The 23,788-nt window shown below is 39.3% G+C and overlaps 3 protein-coding genes across 3 annotated transcripts in view; 1 reads left to right on the top strand and 2 right to left on the bottom strand.

The window, feature by feature from the left end:
• The window catches only part of LOC136151524 (HLA class II histocompatibility antigen, DQ alpha 2 chain-like), a 64,708-nt gene that overhangs the window by 20,841 nt on the left and 20,079 nt on the right, over nucleotides 1-23,788 (top strand). The window lies entirely within an intron of this gene.
• LOC136151520 (boLa class II histocompatibility antigen, DQB*0101 beta chain-like) overlaps nucleotides 297-23,788 on the bottom strand; it is a 52,973-nt gene continuing 29,481 nt past the window's right edge. The window contains exon 6 of the transcript XR_010660060.1: nucleotides 297-316. The gene's annotated coding sequence lies outside the window, so the exon portion shown is untranslated. The remainder of the gene's footprint in view (nucleotides 317-23,788) is intronic.
• LOC136151522 (boLa class II histocompatibility antigen, DQB*0101 beta chain) lies at nucleotides 323-5,920 on the bottom strand. Its single transcript, XM_065912717.1, has 5 exons — nucleotides 5,754-5,920; nucleotides 5,017-5,286; nucleotides 2,067-2,348; nucleotides 1,463-1,573; nucleotides 323-464 (listed from the first exon to the last, which is right to left on the bottom strand). The coding sequence occupies exons 1-5, from the start codon at nucleotides 5,860-5,862 to the stop codon at nucleotides 451-453; spliced, it is 786 nt and encodes a 261-aa protein (XP_065768789.1). The 5' UTR covers nucleotides 5,863-5,920; the 3' UTR covers nucleotides 323-450.

Here is a 23,788-nt window from a genome sequence, read left to right as displayed (position 1 = left end):
GCAACATTGTAAAGCAATTTATTCCAATTTTTTTAAAACATGATTTGCATAAATGCAATAAAAAAGAAGCCTCAGGGTATAGAAAACTCATATTTATGTTTAATTATGGTATACTCTATAGCCAGGTAATGGTTTCAATGATCTTCTCTTGAACAGTCTTTGGAGGGAGAATGGAAAGAGAAAAACCCCTTGGGGTCTGATTAGACACTGTTGGCAGCGCACAGGCAGAGGCTCCAGGATCAGTGCAAAAAGCAGCTTCACAGCCAGATACCTGGCAGGGCAGGGAGGGAGGGAAAGGGGGGTCACAGGAAGTGATCTGATGACTGCGTCAGAATCACTGTAGGATCTGATCTCAGAGGAACAGGCTGACGGGCAGCTGAGAGTTCTGGGCAAGAACAGGCAGCTATTACAGAAAAGCAGAACCAATCCCCATCAAAGCATCCTCAGGAGTCAGCGAGCGAGCCCTGTAGAAGAGAGAGTGATCACACACAGCACTCTCAGGGAGGTGCCCCTCACCTTCTCTCGAGGACCCTGTAGTATCAGAGAAACCTGAGGAGCGGGACATGTCGTCACCTCCCCTAACAACTGTGTAAAGGTGACTCTGCTAAAGAGGACACAGCACTTCAGCCTGAGGCAGACGTGTGGGAGCCTAGGTAACAGCTGTTATCCTTGTGGGCAAGAATGATATTTCAATCTTTTTTAGTAAATTAGATGATAACTCTTCTTCTTTCCACCACAAAAGCACACTATCGGCAGCTACCAAGCCTGGGGCCCAAAGTGGGCATCATTCTGGTGTCTACAATGAAGATGTGGCTCTGCCTCCAAGTTCCACAGAAAGATGCCACCAGAGTTATGGACTGATTCTGGGGAACAACCTCAGGAGCTTCCTACAGAAACTGGGTGAACTTCTCCCCTAACTCTTGAACCCATAGCAGGGAACAGGCCATGAATGAGACCACTGTGCTCAGGCACACTAACCTGAACACTTTCTTCCTTGACCTGTTCCCAAAACCCCCACCAAATCAGAACCTGCTCCATTCACCCCAGAGGAAAATGAAACATTCAACTTAACTGGAAATTTATTTCCTTCCTATTCCTTGGCCACAAAGCTTTAACTGCCTTAGCAAAAATTTCCCAAAATAAATGAAACTGTCTTTAGAAGAAAGGGAAGCCAGTGCTCTGATCCTCTTAAAAGAAGCAGCTTTGGAAAGGAGACTCTGAGGAAATGAAGGAATCTAAGGACGTACTGTTATACATTCCACCTGTCACCTCTGTGGCAGGGCTACCTTTCAACCAGTAAAATCAAACTCCAATGTGTACCTAAGTTGTTCCATTTCCTCTCACCCCCAGCCTTGCCTCCTTCCTTTCTGGATCAGGAGAAAAGAACTACATATAGAGACAGAACCCTCCCCGAAGAGAGGGTCTCAGTCACAGCCTTCCCCATTTCCCCAGAGTTCCTTACCCTTCTGACTCCTGTGATGGATGATGAGGCCCAAGCCGAGGAAGATCAGCCCCAGCACGAATCCCCCAACACCACTCAGCATCTTGCTCTGGGCAGATTCAGACTGTGCCCCTGGGGAGCAGAGCCTGAGTGTCAGCGTTTGAACCCACACTCCACAGTGACCCCTTAAGAAGCCTGAAGTATAGGAGGTGGAGGTGTCAGGTGAACCCAGTTCTTCATTCTGACCACCCTTAGGGGAAGGATGCACCAGTAGATTCTTGGACACAGTGGGCAGGTGGGAGAAGAGGAAAGTGTATCTTAGCTCCTCAGGGACATTTCCATAACCTTAGACCCTAAGTTCTAAATTAGAACCTAGTTCACCAGTCAATCCTGCAGAGGTTCCAGGACTGGGCTTTAAGGCCATGGTGTGTAGGGTGAGCACCGTGTATCTGGAAAGACAATACAACTAGGCTCTTCTGAGGCTCTTGCTATGAGGCATGAGCACTCTTGTGTCCTATGACTTCAGTAGTGATGCCGAGGACAAGGGGTGAGATGGGACGAACCCAGGAAACTGCCCACCCCTCTCCTGTGGGGCCCACAGTGAAAGGAAACCAAGTGCCCTTACGCCACTCCACCATGATGGGGCTCTGGAGGCTGGGGTGCTCCACGCGGCAGGTGTAGACATCTCCTCGCTGGGGGGTCATCTCCAGCATCACGAGGATCTGGAAGGTCCAGTCCCCATTTCTAATAAGAGGGGTGGATACAATGCCAGCTGTCTCCTCCTGGTCATTCCGGAACCACCGAACCTTGATCTGGCCTGGATAGAAATCTGTCACTGAGCAGACCAGCAGGTTGTGGTAGTTTAGAGCCTCAGTCCTGGATGGGGAGATGGTCACTGTAGGTTCCACTGAGGGAGGAACAGACAGGAAAAGACACAGTGAGATGTGAGACCGCACAGCATGTCTCCCCACAGGGAAGAGTCCTTCCTTCGTACCAGAATGGGAAGATCCCCAGATTCCGAGTCTTGGGTTTGATCCAAGCTGGGCCACTTTATTAGCTTGAATAAACACATTATTCAGTTTACTTTTCAGAGTCTCAAGAGATTACCGTAATCATTCTATGAAAGCTACTCTGTTTATACCAATTGATAAAAGTGAAGCACTTTAAAATTTTAAATCACTGTATTATACAGGCCACTATTCATAAAAATTTTTAAATAAAAATAATAAACCTAAACTTGTCCTCTCCTCTACTTCATTTATGCCACATATGCTTTATTTGATTAATTCATTTATTCAGCTATTCAACAAATATAAATTTGACAAGCACTGGGAATCTAAAGATAGACCATAGACCTTGAATTTATAGAACTTGCAATCTAGTAACAGATACACACACACACAAAAATGTTATTTCAAAAATTGATAATTTTTGAAGGAAAAGAATGGGAAACTTGAAAACAAACAGCAGTAATAAAAAATAAGGTTTGTCCATGCCCTGATTCCTTTATCTTTTCAGATTTTTACTCATGGTCAAATACAACATATCTCCTTACCTATTTTACACAACTTATTCTTTACCTCTTCAGTCATTTTACCATATCTCCCTCATTCTCTTAGTGTGAACTATCTGTAAATATGAGTAAATATCTGTAGATATGAGTTAATATCTCATGGAATATTTTATTTATTTGATAATATATTATGTATTCTCATTTTCTTTTTTCCACTGTCTTTCAACATTCAAGTGAGCCACCAACCCAACTCCATTCCCTTGCTATTAAGAATAACTGCCTTTTTCAGAAATCAGACATTATTATAATGTATGTTCTCTATAGAAAATATTGTAAGATTCTTGCAGAAGTTGGTCTGGGTTAACAAGAAGGTAATGTGAACATTTAACTAAGACTTCCTTAGGTCAGCAGGCAGTCTCAGCACCACAATTACATGACACTCATGAGCCATCATCTGGAAAGAATCATGTATTTTATTTTGACTTTAACTCTTGATCAGGTTCCTCTTCCTGGGCTCTGACTGAAGTTATGATCAGCTATGTAGGCTTATAAAATCTGCTCATCTCAAACAGGCTGTGAGTAAAAACGTTAGGATCATTTTTATGAAAAAGAACTGAAATAGAGAAAATATACCAATGTACTTGGCAGCATTAGGATGAAGAAGAAAGCAAGAGAGTGAAAAGCAAGATAAGGGTTATGTGAACATGTTTGGATAAAAGTGGGGTCAGACTAAGGGTTAATCAGTGAGTTATTAATCCCTCAAATGCCCTACCCTACCAACATTGAAAATAGGCAGGAACAGACACATATTTCTGCTTCTGATCATAACTGGCTTTCAAAAGGCTTTGCTTCCTTTAGACTCTATATACACATGGTAAACAACATGATAACAGTTTTGTTTCGGGGAAGGTTTCAAGACAGTGAATAACTGTTTGTAATTACTTAAAAAGTTATTATATAACAATATTAGCATATACAAAGTGGTGATGCTAATTATTAATACACAAGGTTGCTGTGAAATTAAGGGGCATAATATAGATAGTGTTTGGTAAAACAGTTGTCTAGGAGTAGGTGCTCATCCATCAGGTACAATACACTTTCAGAATGTCTACCCTTGACATGGATGTTGAGGGTAGCTGGGGAGGGTTTAGGCCAATGGAATCTGAAACAATTTTTATTCAATAATTAAATGGGATTAACTTATTTACTCCCAAACTTCAGCTCTATTTTGCCATTTGTTAAACTTCTCCAAGAAGTTAAAATTTTGCCTTACAAAACCATTCAAGTGTTGTTTTTATTTTTACTAAACACTTTTTTCCTCAGGCTTTGCATTCACAAATTCCAAATTGTAAAGATCCAAGTCAGTAATAGTTTACTTTAAAGCATTAAGCAAAATAGTAAAAAAAAAAAAAAAAAAAAAAAAGAATAAAGTCAGTTCTTAAGGCCCTATTTACTTTTCTGTTTTCTCTTAAGCCTAAGTGGTTGGGCAACCCAGTACAGTTATTCATTAATTTAACCAAGGTTTATGGAGCTCATAGTATCTGCCAGTGTGTCAAGTACCAGGCACTCAGGGATAAATAAGGCAATCCCTTGCCTGAAAGAGGTCAAGGCCTGGTGATACAGTGACATCCATTTAAGAAACCAAGATTAAGATGAATAACTATCTGAAACCAAAAAGTGAAAATGTATTATTTCATGACTGTAACACATGTGCAAAATACACAGAGCCCGGCTGTGGAGCAGCCCTAACGCCACCAGGCTGAGCTGTCAGGCACCTGGTGGGAATGTGCTGAATTAGTGGAAACAACCACCCAAGACTGGGCCCTGAAGAGTGACCCTCACCAGGCAGGCAGGGCCGCCTCTGAGGAGAGAGTTCCGGGGCAGCCAATTTCGATTCCCCCCGCGGTGTCCCCCTTCTCCGCGCGGGTCTCCAGGCCTCGCTGTCCCCTCCGTGGGCCTGGGGACCCCGCCCCGCAGGTCTGGTCCCCTCCCCGCGCTGAGTCTCGGAGGGTGGAGGGCGGGCCCCCCACAGCCCCCACCCCCGAGGGCAGCCAGCGCTCACCTCGCCGCTGCAAGGATGTAGTGAGCTCCAGTTCGTAGTTGTGTCTGCACACCGTGTCCACCTCGGCCCGCGTCTGCTCCAGGAAGTCCTTCTGGCTGTTAAAGTACTCGGCGGACGGCCGCCCCAGCGGGGTCACCGCCCGGTACTCGCCCCAGTCGCTGTCAAACCGCACGTACTCCTCCCGGTTGTAGATGTATCTGGTCACACTCCGCACCCGCTCCGTCCCGTTGGTGAAGTAACACAGGCCCAGAAACTGGACTATGAAATCCTCTGCGGAGAGACAGCCGCTGGGTCAGGTCTCAGCCCCACAGCCCCGCGTCGGCCGCTGCCAGGTGGGTCCGTAAACCTCAAACTCAAATTCTGAGACTAGAGACCACTGCTGCTCTACACTTCCCCAACCCAGCAACCCATAGTAATAAGTCCAGACAAGGTCTTGGGGGACCTTGAAATGACAGATCCTGCAGTGTCTTCTCTGGATAAATCATATCTTAAAAAAAAAAAGCCACGCTCACTTTGTCTTGGCACGTGTAGTAGATACACACCCGTCTCCTCCTCCCCACTATAACATCCTCAGGCTCACGCCTGTGGGAGAGCGGACTGTCCTCACCTATGTAACATAGGTCTCATTCCCATAGGGAGGAAATGTGTGATGAAAGACAGTATCCGGCGATGACACCCCACCCCAAGGGTCCCCTCAGAGCCTGCTCCCCAAAGTAGTGGCTCCAGGGAGCACTTACCTGGAGAGTCTCTGCCCTCGGCCCCCGGGGTGCTCAGCACCGCCAGTGTCACCATCACAGCTGCTGTCCAAAGGCCTCTGGGGATCCGCAGAGCCACCATCCCAGACATAATAGAGCAAAGGAACAAGTAATGGTAGTCAACACAGCAAGAACCTAGTGGATCTGGTGAACCCACTTCACAGAATAAAAGCCCATGAAAGCTCCCGAGTATGGCAGGATTGGAGAGTCCCTAGGAAAGGAACCAATCAGCACTGAGGCTGAAGTACCTCATCTGTCCCTAGGCAGACATTTTTTTTTGAAGGTTCTTAATCTAATGCTTGGCACAGTGTCCTCATCAAATTACACTGGATTGGGCTGAAAATTTTTTCTCTCAGTTACAAAAGATCTGAAAATTGAATCGCTTAGGAGTTTAAAAAAAGGAAAGGAAAAATTGATTCAAGACATCTCTGATATTTATTTACAACCTATTGTTCTTGGGATTTTGGATAAGGGGGGGAAAGATGTGGATCATACTTCAGAGAGAGAAAATTATTGTCACCAAGATGTTCACTTTTATTATTTTAAATACCCTGAGGAGCCTTAAGTTGTGGTGGGAAACGCAGAATTCTTGAAATAAATGGTTTTGAGCTGCAGTTCTACCACTGATGTGCTTTATGAGAGTCAACAAAATACTGAAACTTTTTGCCTCAAACTTCTCTACAAAATGTGAATCATATTTCATACATTTTATATCTAGACCTTTATATATACAAACCTAAGGGTAATATGACTTGTTTAATATTGTAGAATGTTCCTCAGTTGTCATGTGTAACTGTGGGCAATATCAGGTTAATATGTGAAATAAGAAAACAAGCAAAAAAAATTGACAACCAAGACTTTCCTGGCAGTCCAGTTGTTAAGACTCTGCCCTTCTACTGCAGAAAGCATAGGTTCTATCCCTGGTTGGGGAACTAGGATTCCACATGCCACATAGCAAAGACAATTTTTTTTTAATTGACAGTCAGTCCTGCTGGCAAATGATTTTTTTCATTACTCAAGAATCTGTTGTATTTATTGAGTTTAAGTATTTGAAAAGTTAAGTTGACTTTTCTCTTAAAATGTCTTCAGCTGCTCAAATTCTCCCTGAACAATCTGTCAGCAAAAGCACAACCCACTAACATTAACAGTATTAAGGTATAGTCAACTTTGGTTTTGAGGACAGAGAGCAAAATTATGGAGAAGCATTTCCTGGGTCTTGAATAGTGTTGATGAGGGAACAGATGCTTAGAGGGTTGTGCCAGCCCTAAGCATCAAATCTCAGTGGCAAAAGTATCAGGGAGTTTTATTAAATAAATATTTTATTTATCAGACCTCTCTTACCCATGACTAGGGGCAGTATCAAGTGGATATAAAGTGATTAGAACAATGCCTGACATATGAACAAAACAATAAGTATCTCTCCCTCTAATCTCTCTCTCCTTTTCTCTCCTGAATTTTAGATTCTTCTTTCAAAATAGAGGACAGGATCTTAAAGCAAAATGTAAAGAGTTTAACCAGGTAAAAAGCAATAGGGAAAAGGCAATAACAAGAAGTTTCCCTTAGTTGCACATGAAAGCAATGAGTTATTTCAACATTCTGAATTAGGTGCATAGCTCCAGAGTACCTGAGACTGAAAAATTCGTCAGTGGGCTTCCACCTACAGTGGTGAACTCAGGACAAAGGTAGCTCCAGAATAAGGAGGGTTTCCAGGGTGGTATGGAAGCACAAAGAAGGAACACCAAACTCAGACCAGTAATTGGGTTGTGGGGCAACAAAGCACAGTCAGAGAGGGATTCTGAAGCTGTCTCAGTTCCCTCAGGCCCACCTCAGGGTCTCTAGGAATAAACAGAGGCTTCTGATCCTTCCCCTCCCTCCTCTCATAAGAGGGAAGCTCCCTCCCCCCTGTTCTGGGGCTGTGCAGTGGAGGCTGCCTCAGACCTGGGGATTACCCAGTTTCACAGACCTCCTCACACAGAATTTTCAACTGGAAACAAGAGTGTCACCTTAAAATCCTTCTTCTGATTGGCTAAAACCTCATGCAAAGCTGTGGTTTGGCCTTCACCTACTGCTTTCCAAAAGCCAAGCAGCATTCTTTACATGTTCTAGAGTTCTCTGCCCTGTCCTTATCTCTGCTGAGTTACTCCGGGCAGTCACTGCTGGCTTGGCCTGAGAGGAGGCAACACGAACAACATTCTGATTCCAGGTATTTTGCTGAATCACCCTGTGGAGGCAGGGAGCTTAGAATGAGACAGTGTGTATCCCACATGAATAGATGGAGGGATCAAGAAACTGTCATTAATATGGGTGAGGGTCGCTGTAGGGAAACTCTCATGGTACGTTCTCTGTTTCCCTGAAGTGAAAGATAAAAGCTGTGAACTACATCCTTGTGAAAATTCAGGGAGAAATCATCTTCTTTGGTCAGCATCCATTGGAATCTGTACTTGGTCAGTGGGGTTAACTGTGAAAGTAATAATCATCTTGTTCGGAAGGGCCATCCAGGACCCTATTCTGCATTCAATTAAGGAAGTAACTTTCGTTGTATATTATGAAAGGTTCCATGACCTCATTAATGCCAGTTGTAATATAATTAGAATTATTTCTCCTCAGAATATTATTTCCCTTTTATATAAAATTGTCAAACCATTATCCTTAAATTTTTCCAAATGTTTGTGAAGCTACCCATATATGTCCCCTATATGAACACTTAGATGTAACCCATTACATGAATTTTCCATGACATATATAAAGTCCTTTCCATTTGCACAAAGTTGTCTCTTTAAAATCACATTTTACAGAATCTCAAGGAAGAGTCAAATTAGTAACAGAGTGATCGTATAAGCCATTTCAGTTCTGAAAAACAGTTTTGCCTCATTGGCAGAAAGAACACACACATCACAGGACCACTTCATGAAAACAGATGTAATTTGTAAATGTGCACTGCAATCTATGGTGAGGTGCATACACATTGGTTTTTAATGTAATAGTTGTTAGTTCATTTTTCCTGAGGTCATTAACAGTCTTGTTATTTCTCATTTCTGTTCAGGAGACGGAATCATTGTGATTTCAGATCCCTAACTCTTACCTCTTTATGGAGATAAAGAGAGGAGAAAACTCATTAGCCATATTTGATCATGAATCCTCTGCATTTTCTCTCTGAACCCCATGAGTACCCTTGCAGAAAACTGTCATTTTAACTATAATTTCAGATCTCAGAGCCTTCTTCTCAGCAGGCTCATAAATGTGGAAAGATAAGTGCAAAAGAGAGTGTAATAAAAATTGATGAAAGAAGAAAATGAAGGCAACTTTGTGAGCTTCATAGATTGTTAATGACAGAGTCAAGGGTTGTATGTCACACATCCTGATTTGATTTAGAGGAAGAGGGACTGGCCACTCCTCATTGTACCTTCTTCCAAACGTCCTGTTCCACATGCCTGAGTGCCCTACTTTCCTAGCTCACATTATCAGGGTTTCCCCTGTGTCTGAGCTCTGACACTTCTTTGTGGTTTAGTCTCTAGTGGCTTTTGTCTTCCTTCCCCAAAAGCTAGCAGACCCAGATGGTGGTTACTGTCAGTTACCAATATTTTTATACACCTCCAGAGTTAAGGTCCTGGGTTCCAAACATGAAAATACATAGATTCTGGGTTCTAGGAGTCCACACACTGGAGAGGAGAAAACTATGGGAAAAATAAAAGAGACAAAAGTTTGCAACAGCCACTAAGGAAGGAGAATGTCAGATAGTGACTAAAGACAAGACTGCAGTGTTCAAGGTTCAGGGGACATTTAAAACTACAAGCTGATAGTGATACCTATTGGTTCAGCTACTTTCTCTTCTCTTAGAAAGGATTGGTAATGCAGACCTAGGAGGTGATGATTATTTGTGAATTAATTAATAAATAATAATTTTTCAAGATGTTGAGATGGGGAATTAATGGTGTAGAGGTCATGACACGGTTGAAAGAAAGGCTTTTAAGATGCAGTTCTCAGAGGAAATGTTGGCTTAGAAGCTAGGCTGTGATCATTCCAGGCAAAGACACACACTTGAGTGCAGACACAGAAGTTTGGCAAGACTGTAGCTGAGAAGTCAGGGATCATTCACAACCTGTGGTTTGGTATGATTAGAGGGTGGGATTCAAGTACCCTATGCTCTGTGAAATTTGATCATAGTCCCATTGGAAGTTGCCTGGATTTTCATCAGCTTAACAAGAAAAACAGAAGGAATTCAAGAAGCAGAGTGCCATGACATGCTTTTTCATTCATGAGGTTACCTTGGAAGCAGTGTGAAGGAGACCTTTTCAGAGGGACTGTAGATTACTTTCTGTAATCCAGAAAGGATCCAGGTTAATGCGATGAACCCAATCCACCAACAGTTATCTTACAGAGGAACCAATGTACCAATGACCAGTTTGGTAAATTTACCAAAATTAATGTACCCTAAACTCTTTTCATTTTTATTCTGTTCCTGATGTTTGCATAAATTCATATTTGGAAGTGTATCAGAGGCCTGAGAATCATAGACCTCCAAATGTCTGGAGCCCTCCCGCTCTCCCACGGGAGCCCTATTCTCATGCTCCCTGGAACTCTTTTCTTTCTGCCAACAAAGAGCTCCAGTTTCCATGAAGCTTTATATCAAATGCACTTGTAAAGACAAAAAGAAAACAGGTCACAGATAACTTCAGAAGTTGTTTTAAATGTTTTTAATATAAATTGACTTCCCCGGTGGCTCAGATGGTAAAGAATCTGCCTGCAATGAAGGAGACTTGGGTTAGATCCATGGGTCAGGAAGATCCCCTGGAGAAAGGAGTGGTAGTCTTGCCTAGAAAATCCCATGAACAGAGGAGTCTCGACAGTCCATGGGGTCGAAAAAAGTCAGACATGACTGAGCAACTAACACGTTCAATATAGATTGGAATAAACATTATAAATAGTTTTAAAACATTTTGTTTGAATTTTGTAAATTTTATGAATTGATCCTCCAAAGAAATTAGCAAAAGAACCCTTAAAATACTAAAATTTTTTTAAAAATACTAAAATTGTGACTAAACAAAATGTAATTTTAAAAGGATTTGAGAGCCAATATAAATATAAACTGAGATTTTTCTATATGAAGTGATGACATAGCTATAATGTTCATGTCCTACACAAGGCCAACACTTCAAAACTGGAAGAGGTGGCTATTTCAGCTGATGCATGTAAATCAATATATAAATCCAATCAAAATGAAGAAATAGAGGAATGTGTTCCAAGTGAAAGAACAAGAAAAAAATCTCATTAAAAAAAGATGATGCTCACTTTAAAAGAAAAAAAAAATCTTATGCAGGTCAAGAGGCAACAGTTAGAACTGGGTATGGAACAACACTGGTTCCAAATAGGAAAAGGAGTACATCAAGGCTATATATTGTCACCCTGCTTATTTAACTTTTATGCAGAGTACATCATGAGAAATGCTGGGCTGGATGAAGCACAAGCTGGAATCAAGATTGCTAGCAGAAATATCAATAACCTCATATATGCAGATGACACCACTCTTATGGCAGAAAATGAAGAACTAAAGAGCCTCTTGATGAAAATGAAAGAGGAGAGTGAAAAGTTGGCTTAAAGCTCAACATCCAGAAAATGAAGATCATGGCATCTAGTCCCATCACTTCGTGGCAAATAGATGGGAAACAATGGAAACAGTGGCAGACTTTATTTTGGGGGGCTCCAAAATCACTGCGGATGGTGACTGCAGCCCTGAAATTAAAAGACACTTACTCCTTGAAAGAAAAGTTATGACCAACCTAGACAGCATACTAAAAAGCAGAGACATTAGTTTGCCAACAAAGTTCTGTTTAGTCAAGGCTATGGTTTCTCCAGTAGTTATGTATGGATGTGAGAGTTGGACTATAAAGAACGCTGAGCACCGAAGTATTGATGCTTTTGAACTGTGGTGTTGGAGAAGACTCTTGAGAGTCCCTTGGGCTGCAAGGAGATCCAGCCTGTCCATCCTAAAGGATATCAGTCCTGGATGTTCATTGGAGGGACTGATGTTGAAGCTGAAACTCCAGTACTTTGGCCACCTGATGCGAAGAGCTGACTCATTTGAAAAGACCTTGATATTGGGAAAGATTGAGGGCAGGAGGAGAAGGGGACAACAGAGTATGAGATGGTTGCATGGCATCACACTCAATGGGCATGAGTTTGAGTAAATTCCAGGAGCTGGTGATGGATAGGGAGGCATGGCGTGTAGCAGTCCATGGGGTTGCAAAGAGTCAGACACGGCTAAGAGACTGAACTGAATTGAACAAAAATAATCTGTGGGAAAAGGCGAGGGTGGGATGTTCTGAGAGAATAGCATTGAAACAAGTATACTGTCAAGTGTGAAACAGATCGCCAGCCCAGGTTGGATGCATGAGATAAGTGCTCAGGGCTGATGCACTGGGAAGACCCAGAGGGATGGGATGGGGAGGGAGGTGGGAGGGGGGATCGGGATGGGGAACACATGTAAATCCATGGCTGATTCATGTCAATGTATGGCAAAAACTACTACAATATTGTAAAGTAATTAGCCTCCAACTAATAAAAATAAATGAAAAAAATGTAATCCAAGCTCAAGTAATAAATAAAAGTAGATAATATGAGTCACACACACAAAAAAAATCCAGGACCGGATGTTTCCACTGATGAATTTCACTAAACATTCAAGGAAGAATCTGTATCAACTCTATTCAAACTCTTCCAAAAAATAGAAGAAAGAACACTTCCAAAACATTTTATGAGGCCACAATTACATTAATACCAAAACCAGACAAGGACAACACAAGAAAATTACAGGACAACATCCCTGGTAAGCATAGATCCAAAACCTCTTAAAAGAATATTAGCAAACCAAATTCAACAATACATTAAAAGGATCATACACCATGATAAACAGTATATATTTCAGGAATGCAAATTTCAACATCTGCAAATCAGTCCATGTGATACACCATGTTAACAAAACAGAAGATAAAAGTATGATCATTTTACTAGAAGGCAGGAAAAACATTTGACAAAATTCAACACCCATTTTTGATAAAAATGCTAAACAAAATCGGTGGAAAGGGAATGTGTCTCAACATAATAAAGACATTTTATGAAAAGCCCACATTTAATTTCATACTCAATGGCAAAAAGTTTAGAACTTTTCCTCTAAGATCAGGAATAAGGCAAAGATTTGTACTCTCACAACATTTATTTAGCATAGTATTAGAAGTCTTAGCCAGAACAATTAGTCAATAAAAATAAATTAAAGTGTTCAAATTAGAAAGGGAGAAATAAAACCATTGCTAATTTGCATGTAACATGACATTATATATAGAAAATCCTAAGGACTCTGCCAGAAAGCTATTAGAATTAACAAATGAATTCAGTAAAGTTACAGGTTGCAAAACCTATATACAGAAATCTATGAATTTCTATATACTAATAACAAATTAGAAAGAGAAATTAAGAAAACAATCTCATTTATACTTCCATCCAAAAGAATCAAATAACCCAGGAATTAATTTAACAGAGGAGATGGTCGATCCATACACTGAAAATAATAAAACATTAATAAAAGAAATTTAAGAAGACACAAATAAGTGGAAAGATATCCTATGTCCATGGATTGAAAGAATTAATATTGTTAAAATGTCCATACTACCCAAAGCAACCTACCTGATTCAGTGCAATCCCTATCAAAATTCTAATGGCATTTTTCATGCAACCTACCTGATTCAGTGCAATCCCTATCAAAATTCTAATGGCATTTTTCATACACATAGGAAAAATAATTCTAAAATGTGTGTAGAACCACAAAAGACCCCCAAGTAGTCAAAGCAATCTTGAGAAAGAAGAACAAAGCTACAGGCATCATATATTCCTAACTTCAAACTATATTTTAAAACTATTAATATATTTGTGGAAACTTCCCTGGTGGTTCAGTGGTTAAGAATCTGACTTTCAATTCAGAGGACTACTTGGGTTCAATCCCTGGTCAGGGAACTAAGATCCCACATGCTTCAGAGCACCTAAACCTTCATGTCACACTGCTGATCCCATGGGTCAGAACTAGAGTGTCCATAAGCTGCAACAAAAGATCCTGCATGACACAACAGAGACCCGATGTAGCCAAATAAATAAATAGACATTTTTTTAAAAAACTGTGTTTGTAGTATAGTTTTCTTGACTAATTTTATAGTAATCAAAATAGTATGATAGTGGCATAAAAATAGACACACAGATTAATAAACAGAACAGAGAACCCAAAATTAAATCCATGCTTCTATGGGTCAATTAATTTACAACAAAGGAAGCCAAACAAACACACTGGAAAAATCACAGTCTCTACAATAAAGTGTTGCAAAAACTGAACAACTGCATGCAAAAAAAGACATTACACTGAACCACTATCTTACATCATACTCAAAAATTAATTCAAAACAGATTAAAGTCCTAAAACCATTAAATTCCTATAAGACAGCATAGGTGGTAAGATCCTTGATATAGGACTTGGTAATAGTTCATAGGGTGAAACTACAAGGTCTAGAAAAGAGTAATCCAGTAGCTGTAATCTGAAGAGCTCCTAGAGGACACACACTGAGTGGAATAGAAATTTTAATGAGAAAGAGTGTAGAGTCCCTTTGTGATTAATGAATTTCCATTTGACATTAAGCTATAGACTCAAAGGGACAAAATGTAGATTTCTGGAGCTCTTTCTTCAGCTTTTTCCATTTTTCTTTGATATCTGCCTTTCAAAGTTTATCCTTCTTAGTCTTCCCAAACTCAAATCACTTTCTCCTCAACTCACCAAATTCATCCTGTTCCGCTTGAGACTTCCTCCTGTATGTCATGTTTTGAAAAGGTATTTCAGGCAGAAATCCAAATGAATCATACTGTTCCTCTTGCAGGAACCACAATCTGACAGGATTTGTTGTCCAATATTTGAAAACAATCACCTTATATATTTTTCCTGTTAACAGTAGGTGATGTCTGTTACTAATTAGTCTATCATGGCCTAAAGTGAAAGTCCTAGCTCAAAACTTTGACCATTTCCATCACAACACATGTTCCAAAATTTGACCACTGGAAAACTTCTGTTACAATAGGTTTGCATGAACTCACATCCCCTAAAGATAAGACCAAGTGTGCATCTTCTTCCCTATAAGCGCTTAGAATATTAAATCACTATTTGACTTGATGCCGGATGTTATAGGATTCATAGAGCCATAGGTTTGGGCATACACAACCACAATCCATTGTGCAATTATATATGGAACCAGATTTGAATAGATCCAAGATACATTAATGAATAAACAGTCTAAACTCCCACATGTTACCTACTTCTACTGAGCTATCATTTCTCCCTGAACCTACATCATGATAATTTTGTTTAAACAACTAGTGAAGGAAGAAAGAATTCTGACTCAGATCCCAAAAGGGTCGGATTGCACAGTGACATTATTTGTAAGTAGACTGCTGCTACATGACAGCCTCACTTGATGATGGTTCGCCAGGACTTGATTACCACCTTAGAATATCAGGAGATGTGGCCTGAGGTATAGATACTCACTCTTGGGCAGTGGTGAATAGTTCATCTGAGTGATCAAACTTCTAAAAGGAACAAGCCTAGTAGATCTGGTACAGAGGAATGTGAAAGAGGTATATAAGTGGATCTCTATGAAAGATAATCACTCGTGTTATTTTTTCTGGTAAGACTTAATGTGTTTCATATAAAGTCTCACCAGAAAGCATCTACATCAAATATCATTCTTGAAAGTGACTAGGACAACTCACCCTATGGGGATCCTCTTTCTTCACTCCTTGGCCACAGCAGTGATTGTGCAATAAGCCCATGAATAGCATGACCATAACAGTAGGGAAGAAAGATATACATGCACTCAGTAACAGACTTTTACTCAACAAGGGTGATCTAGTTAATGGTACAGCTGAGTCCCAATGTACTAAAAATAGAGAATGACACTGAACTTTTAATACGGCATCATTCCTTGGAAAGATAAAATTAATTGGCAGCAGATTGACTATATCAAAACCTTCCACCTTGGTAGAAAAGTGATTTTTCTTTCCTAGATTTGGTATATATTTTGCATATGAGTTCACCATTTTTGCCCACAGTGCCTCCAATATTATTACCAACCAAGGATTCATGATACATCATATTTATTGGCATCATACCCAGCCACAATATTGCCTCAGATCACAGAACCCATTTAATAACAAAGGAGTAAAGGCATTGGACAACATGGCCCATTATAAAGATGTATTGACCCAATAGAATGATTGAACAGTGTTGACTGGAGGACACTGTCCTCTAAGATGTGATATCGGCCTTAAACTAAGGATGTAAACCAAGATGGAGGGACTCCTCTTACTATGAAACTTAGTTATGGAATTTGTGCTAACTGTTCCTATAAACTTGGGTTTTCCCAATTTAGATGTCCTGATTCCTGGAAGAGAAATGCTTCTGCAAAGTTACACAGTAAGATTTTAATAAAATTTGACTGTGATTGCCATCTCATGCCAGTGGACCAAGAGGTAAACAAAGGAGTTAATGTACTGAATGAAGAAACTAATCTTAATTGTGATAGAAAGCAGATTGCTCACACACAATAAGGGCAGAGAGGAATATATTTGCAACCCATGAATTTTACTGGACAGTCTTTTAGTACTTTTATGTATGATAATAACTGACAACCGATGCTAAAACAATCATAACCCAACAAATGGAGAGTAAGTAAGAATACAGACATTTATGGGATGGTAGTCTCTATAATCAAGTCAGAAAAATAATCTAGACTAAATTCATAGGATGGGGGAATCAAGAATGGCTTATGAAGGAGCGACATGATGAAGATTACTTACAGTCACAAGGTTTATTGTAGCAGTGGACACTGTAGCAAATCTCACTAACCTTCTTTCAGTCTTTCAGATCAAAATTACCCACCTTTCCTGAAGTCTCTTCTTGAGGAAAATTTGAGGTGTTAATTTTCAGTTAAAGACGGAAGGAGACATGTTAAAATATGGGAGCCTGGGTCCCTAAATCGCCACCTAGAGGAGAGTTACTAATCATCAACATCAACTGCTTGTTGTTACCTAGTGAGATACGAACATCTGTATTTGAAGCCGTCATACATTCATGAATTTGTTACAGCAGTTGGATCCACTCTAATTAATATAGGAGGAAAAACTGAGGTAATCAATTTTTACTTGTAAAATAAGCACATCTCAAGAAGTGTTAATAATAAACTCTCATACATTGATGATGAGTTGCAAATGGAGGAAAATTTGGCACTAATGACCAAGATTTCAAATATGAAGTCTCTGACCTAGCAATTCTACCTTGAACAATTTATCTTTCATATATCTTGAAGATGTATAAGTTAATTAATTTATGAAGTTATTCATTGCATCATTGTTTAAAAGAACAAAGAAAACAAAATGACTGTCTCTCACTATCAGACAACTAAGCGGCTATTTTCAAAATGAAGCAGATATTTAGGTCCAGATATGAAAACACATTAAAGATAAATGATTAATTAGAAAAGTCAAAATATCTATAACAAATAACGCCAGGGAGGCCTGGCCTGCTGCAGTCCATGGGGTCTGCAGCAAAGAGTCAGACACAACTGAGCGACTGAACTGAACTAAACTGACTATGATTTAATGTTAAGTATAGACAGATATTCAGATAATAGGTGGAATATATGATTTTTTACTTGCATATATTTAGAATATTTCTGGAAGCATAACCAGAAAGGGCTAACAATGACTGCCTTCTCAGAGGTACACTTGATAACTCTGTGTTTGGGCTGGGGAGATAGATGATAAATTTTCTACTATAATGATTCTTTGTACCAAATTTTTGCTATGAACATGTATCAGTTATTCAAAATAAGTTGAATTTTAAGACAAACTGAGAAAAGCATGAAGAAAAATAAAGGAGAATGTAACCATTTAATGGTTTCTGTGGACAGGTTTCAATGAAATGATTCTCAATTTGGATTTTAGGATTGTCAGAGATGTAAGACAGGATGTCACAAAAACATTCAAGCTGATGATGCCAAATTAGCAGCTAGGGTATGTGTCTAGAATTCAGACCATGCCAATCCTCCCTGCCCATTTCATATCCTATCCTTTAGGGCAGGGCATTTTCCTCATTGACCTCTCATCTTCTCATGTGCTAAATCAGACCGCAGTGTTTGCCTTTCCTTGACATATTACCTCCTAAGTCTACATGGATCAAATCAATTATTTATTATTTTGAAAGCACCTTATAGAAAGACAACCTTGTTGAAAATTATATTTGAATCTGGGCAGTCTGTCCTATGCTCTTGTACTGATATTACTTCAAAACTGCATATATCTATATTCTTCTCACTTGTGGGAAATTATTACACTGTAAATCAGCTTGAAATAGTTGTAAATCAAAAGGTACTATATGAAGTTGAGAAGAAAGGCTTTAGTTAGAAATAAATTTATCAAACCAGCAGCCCAGACACTCAGGACAAGAGGAACAATAGCTAAGTGACCACAGAGGTTTCTTTTTAATCACATGCCTAGCTCTTGGAGCAGCAGAAGGTGTCCTTGGTAGCATAAAGTGGTTACTTCACCACAGAGTAACCAAATATGGAATGTTGCTTTTTAAAAAAATTGCAGAAGTTGTAATTCAACAATGTAGATCAAACCATTAAATACTTTCCTCTCCAGCTAATAAGGCAGCGTCACTTGTCTCTGGCAGACTAAGTCACTAAGTCTGGTCTAGAAAACAACTTATTTAGAAGAGCAATAAATGTACAAAATATCAGAGCAATAAACTCTACCAACTGTTTGCACAGTCTAAAGGAAAGAATAAGAGTTGAACAGAAAGTAGTTTAATAAATAAATAAAGATACCATGTTCTGGAACAGGAGAATTATTGTCAATTTCCCAAACAAGATATAGATTTGGAGTTACTTAATCTAAATATCAGTAAGACAGATTACTAAAAAGTTTTTCTATTTTTTCAGTAATAACAAATGTACAAAAATAGTTATTAATAAGAAAAGTGGGATGAGTTTCTCTGTGCTCTGTTGTTCAGTCAAGTCCCACTCTTTGTGACCCTATGGACTGTAGCCCACCAGGCTGTCCTGTCCATGGAATTTTCCAGGCAAGAATATTGGAGTGGATTGCAGTTTCCTACTCCACGGGCCCTTCCTGACCCAGGGATCAAACCCGCGTCTCTTGTGTCTTGTGCATTGACAGGCAGATTTCTGATCATGTGCCATCTGGGAAGCCCACGTTTTTCTGTAGATGTGTACAAGTGATTATAAAGTTAAATAATTAAAGTATGCTTGTACAGCTACAAAAAAAGACAATTGTGCCATAAAATTGACTGCACTGAATTATATTAAGATTAATGAGATTGAAATTTTTTTTTAATTTTATTTTATTAGTGGAGGCTAATTACTTCACAACATTTCAGTGGGTTTTGTCATACATTGACATGAATCAGCCATAGAGTTACACGTATTCCCCATCCCGATCCCCCCTCCCACCTCCCTCTCCACCCGACTCCTCTGGGTCCTCCCAGTGCACCAGGCCCGAGCACTCGTCTCATGCATCCAACCTGGGCTGGTGGTCTGTTTCACCATAGACAATATACATGCTGTTCTTTCAAAACATCCCACCCTCACCTTCTCCCACAGAGTTCAAAAGTTTGTTCTGTACTTCTGTGTCTCTTTTTCTGTTTTGCATATAGGGTTATCGTTACCATCTTTCTAAATTCCATATATATGTGTTAGTATGCTGTAATGTTCTTTATCTTTCTGGCTTACTTCACTCTGTATAATGGGCTCCAATTATTTACCATATTTTTAGGAAGCGGTTAGTCTTATGAGAAAATAAGATGGGAAACAGAAGCTTTCATATTATAGGTTGTGTTCTCCACTTTTTCATGACACAGAAGGACCCACTTTACACCCCTGTAATCAATCCTGGTCTGTCAGATAAAGAGCAGTAGCTCATGGGGACTGGAAGTCACTGGGGTATGAGAGGTCAGAAGACAAGTCTTTTGAGAGACTTTTGAGATATGCTTGATCATCATGACACCTAGAGGTGGAATGGAAATGAAAGCAGCACGGTGGTGAGGAAATGCAGTGAGTGAGGAAATTCTAGTGTGAGATTTTGGGGGAAGATGATATTTGAAAAGAATTTTACATCATACTTCTTGGTGTTAGAAATATAATTCAAATTTGATATTCCTCAAGAGACTAAAATAAAGGTTTGAACTGTGTTTTAATTATATGCAAGGAAATTTACTCTTACGTATTTAAAAGAATTCTACACTGGGGCCTACTTTCAAGGCAGAACAAGTTATCCTACTTTTATGTTGGATAAATTCAGAAAATAGTATATACATAATAAAAAGTAAATTTCTTTAATTCAGTGGAGTGAGGAAAATGTGCTAAAAATGGCATTGACAATTGTTTTGTTACTTGAAAGTAAAAAGAGACTATAGGTGAACAAACACATGGATGGTATTAAGATGAATTAAAAGTTCACATGTAAAATAATAAGGAACTATGCAAATCAAAACCTCAATGAGGTACCATTACACGCCAGTCAGAATGGCTGCTTTCCAAGAGTCTACAAGCAATAAATGCTGGAGAGGGTGTGGAGAAAAGGGAACCCTCTTACACTGTTGGTGGGAATGCAAACTAGTACAGCCACTATGGAAAACAGTGTGGAGATTCCTTAAAAAACTGGAAATACAACTGCCATATGACCCAGCAATCCCACTTCTGGGCATACACAGTGAGGAAACCAGAACTGAAAGAGACACGTGCACCCCAGTGTTCATCGCAGCACTGTTTATAATAGCCAGGACATGGAAGCAACCGAGATGCCCATCAGCAGATGAATGGATAAGGAAGCTGTGGTACATATACACCATGGAATATTACTCAGCCATTAAAAGGAATACATTTGAATCAGTTCTGATGAGATGGATAAAATTGGAGCCCATCATACAGAGTGAAGTAAGCCAGAAAGATAAACACCAATACAGCATACTAATGCATATACATGGAATTTAGAAAGATGGTAACGATAACCCTATATGCAAGACAGAAAAAGAGACACAGATGTATAGAACAGACTTTAGGACTCTATGGGAGAAGGTGAGGGTGGGATGATCTGAGAAAACAGCATCGAAACATGTATATTATCAAGTGTGAAACAGATCACCCGTCCAGGTTGGATGCATGAGACAAGTGCTCAGGCCTGGTACACTGGGAAGACCCAGAGAGATGGGATGGGGAGCGAGGCAGGAGGAGGGTTCAGGATGGGAACACATGTAAATCCATGGCTGATTCATGTCAATGTATGGCAAAAACCACTACAATATTGTAAAGTAATTAGCCTCCAACTAATAAAAATAAATGGGGAAAAAAAAATAATAAGGAACTCAAAATATAGAAAAATATGTATAAGTTAATATTTATTTTATTTAAAATGGTAGGATGCTTTTAAATAACAAAAAAGAAACTATAGAGAAAATAATATTCAACTATATGTTTAAAGCTTCTTATTTCCACATTAAAAAGTTGAAATCTGAAAGACTGGGTATATGTATACATATGACTGGTTCACTTTGCTATACAGCAAGAAACTGACCAACACTGTAAAGTAACTACAGTCCAATAAAAATTAATTAAAAATAATTTCTGAGAAAAAATATCATAAATATGACCACAAGTTACATGAAAAATCAGGAATTACTATGTGAAACACATATCAATCATTAAGTTTTCTAGTTATGTTTTTTAATAAGTATTTAAACCATAATGGAAAAAATATTAAAAATAGCATATGTATATATGTGTGTGTGTGTGTGTATGTATAACTGAATCACTCTGCTGCTGCGGCTGCCGCTGCTGCTGCTACTAAGTCGCTTCAGTCGTGTCTGACTCTGTGCGACCCCATAGATGGCAGCCCACCAGGCTCCCCCATCCGTGGGATTCTCCAGGCAAGAACACTGGAGTGGGTTGCCATTTCTTTCTCCAAAGCATGAAAGTGAAAAGTGAAAGGGAAGTTGCTCAGTCGTGTCTGACTCTTAGCGACCCCATGGACTGCAGTCTACCAGGCTCCTCCATCCATGGGATTTTCCAGGCAAGAGTACTGGAGTGGGTTGTCATTTCCTTCTCCGAATCACTGTGCAGTATAGCAGAAAAAACACAATATTATAAATTAACTATACTTCAATAAAATAATTCTTTTTGAAGTACTTAAGATACAATATCTAAAACTGAAATGAGCAAGCAATGCTGTATTTATTTTCAGCCACTGTCATAAATTAATTCAAACTCAGCAGTTTAAAGAACACCCATTTATTATCCAGTGTTCTCGGTCAGAAGTGTATGCCAGTCTCTCTGCTTAAGGTCTCACCATACTGAAGTCACAAACTGAGATTGCAGTTCTCATCTAAAGGGTAGGGTCCTCTCCCAAACTTGCTGGATGTTGGCATAATTCATTCCTACCCATTCACTTGTTGCTTCCGTTCTGAAATTCCAAACTTTCTTCTGTTATCATTTTCTTTCTGTTTGGAGAACTTCCCTTAGCCATTGTTTAAGGGTAGATTTACTACCAATAACATTTTCCTAGTTTTCTCTTGTCTAGAAATGTCTTTATTTCCCCTTAATTCCTGAAGGATAGTTTTGCCAGATACAGAATAATTCATTATTGACAGTTCTTTACTTTCAACACTTGCAAAACATTTTGTCACATCTGTCTGGACATTGTGGCTTCAGGTGACAAATCCATGGTCATTTGTTATATAATTTGATGTTCCCTTATCATAATGTATCATTTTTCTCTGACAGATTTTAAGACATTTTTTCCCTTTAATTTCAGGAGTCTAATAATCCATGTTTCTTGGTGTGAATTTCTTTAGGTATAACCTATTTGAGTTTTGTTCAGATTCTTGAATCTGTAGGATTCTTATGTCTTTATCCAAATTTGCGGGGTTTTTTTATCCATTATTTCTTTGACTACTTTTCAACAATACTCCCTTTTCCTTCTCTTGGGCTTCGATAATTAAAATGTTAGATATTCTGTTATTACCCCATAAGTCTCAGAGTCTCTGTTTATATTTTTTAGTTTGTTTTCTCTCTATTGCTCAAATTGAGTAAATTCTATTAATCTGTCCTCAAGTTCACTGATTCCGTTCTCTGTTGTCTCCAGTCTACTATTGAATCTTTTTGACAATTATTTTATTTATTTTTTAGTTCTGTGATTTCTACTTGGTTCTTTTTTATAACTTCTACTTCTTTACTTAAATTTTCTATTATTTTCATTTGTTTTGAGATGATTTATAATTGCTAATCGAAGCACTTTGTGATGGATGTTTTAAGTATCTTCTCAGACACTTCCAACATCTGACCTGTCTTGGTATCAGTTGATTGTTATTTCTCATTCAAGGTTCGCTTCCTGATTCTTGGTATGACAAGAGCAATATTTTATCATATCCTGGACATTTTGGCTGTTATGTTAGGAAACTCTGGATCCTGTTCAAATATTTTATTTTAGCTGGTGGTCACCCAATTCTAAAGGAAATCAACCCTGAATACTCATTGGAAGGACTGATGCTGAAGCTGAAGCTCCAATACTTTGACCACCTTATGCAGAGAATCAACTCATTGAAAAAGACCCTCATGCTGGGAAAGATTGCAGGCAAAAGGAGAAGCGGGGGCAGAGGATGAGATGGTGCGATCGTATTACTGACTCAATGGACATGAATTTGAGCAAACTCTGGGAGATAGTGGAAGACAGAGGAGCCTGGCTGCAGTCCATGGGGTCACAAAGAGTCAGACATGACTTAGTGACTGAACAACAACAACAACTTGATCTTCATGGCATAGTAAGTTTTTATTCAAAGCTTCACTGTCTCAAAGCTGTCTACTACTTCAAGTTCTCCCTCATAATGAGTAATGTTGATTCTCTGGCATTGATTTGTAGAAGAA

This window comes from Muntiacus reevesi, chromosome 20 (assembly GCF_963930625.1).
Source record: "Muntiacus reevesi chromosome 20, mMunRee1.1, whole genome shotgun sequence".
Classification (NCBI taxonomy): Eukaryota; Metazoa; Chordata; class Mammalia; order Artiodactyla; family Cervidae; genus Muntiacus; species Muntiacus reevesi.
The sequence above is the reverse complement of the archived record's forward strand: the minus strand, read 5'-3'. Positions and strand labels throughout refer to the sequence as shown.

Bases quoted from the DNA above. Each gene is read 5' to 3' on its own strand.
- LOC136151522 (XM_065912717.1), bottom strand. From the start codon at position 5,862: ATGTCTGGGATGGTGGCTCTGCGGATCCCCAGAGGCCTTTGGACAGCA. The intron at 5,287-5,753 runs GTAAGTGCTCCC...GTCTCTCCGCAG, and splicing joins CGAGGGCAGAGACTCTCCAG to AGGATTTCATAGTCCAGTTT. The intron at 1,574-2,066 runs GTAAGGGCACTT...TCTGCTCCCCAG, and splicing joins CCCCATCATGGTGGAGTGGC to GGGCACAGTCTGAATCTGCC.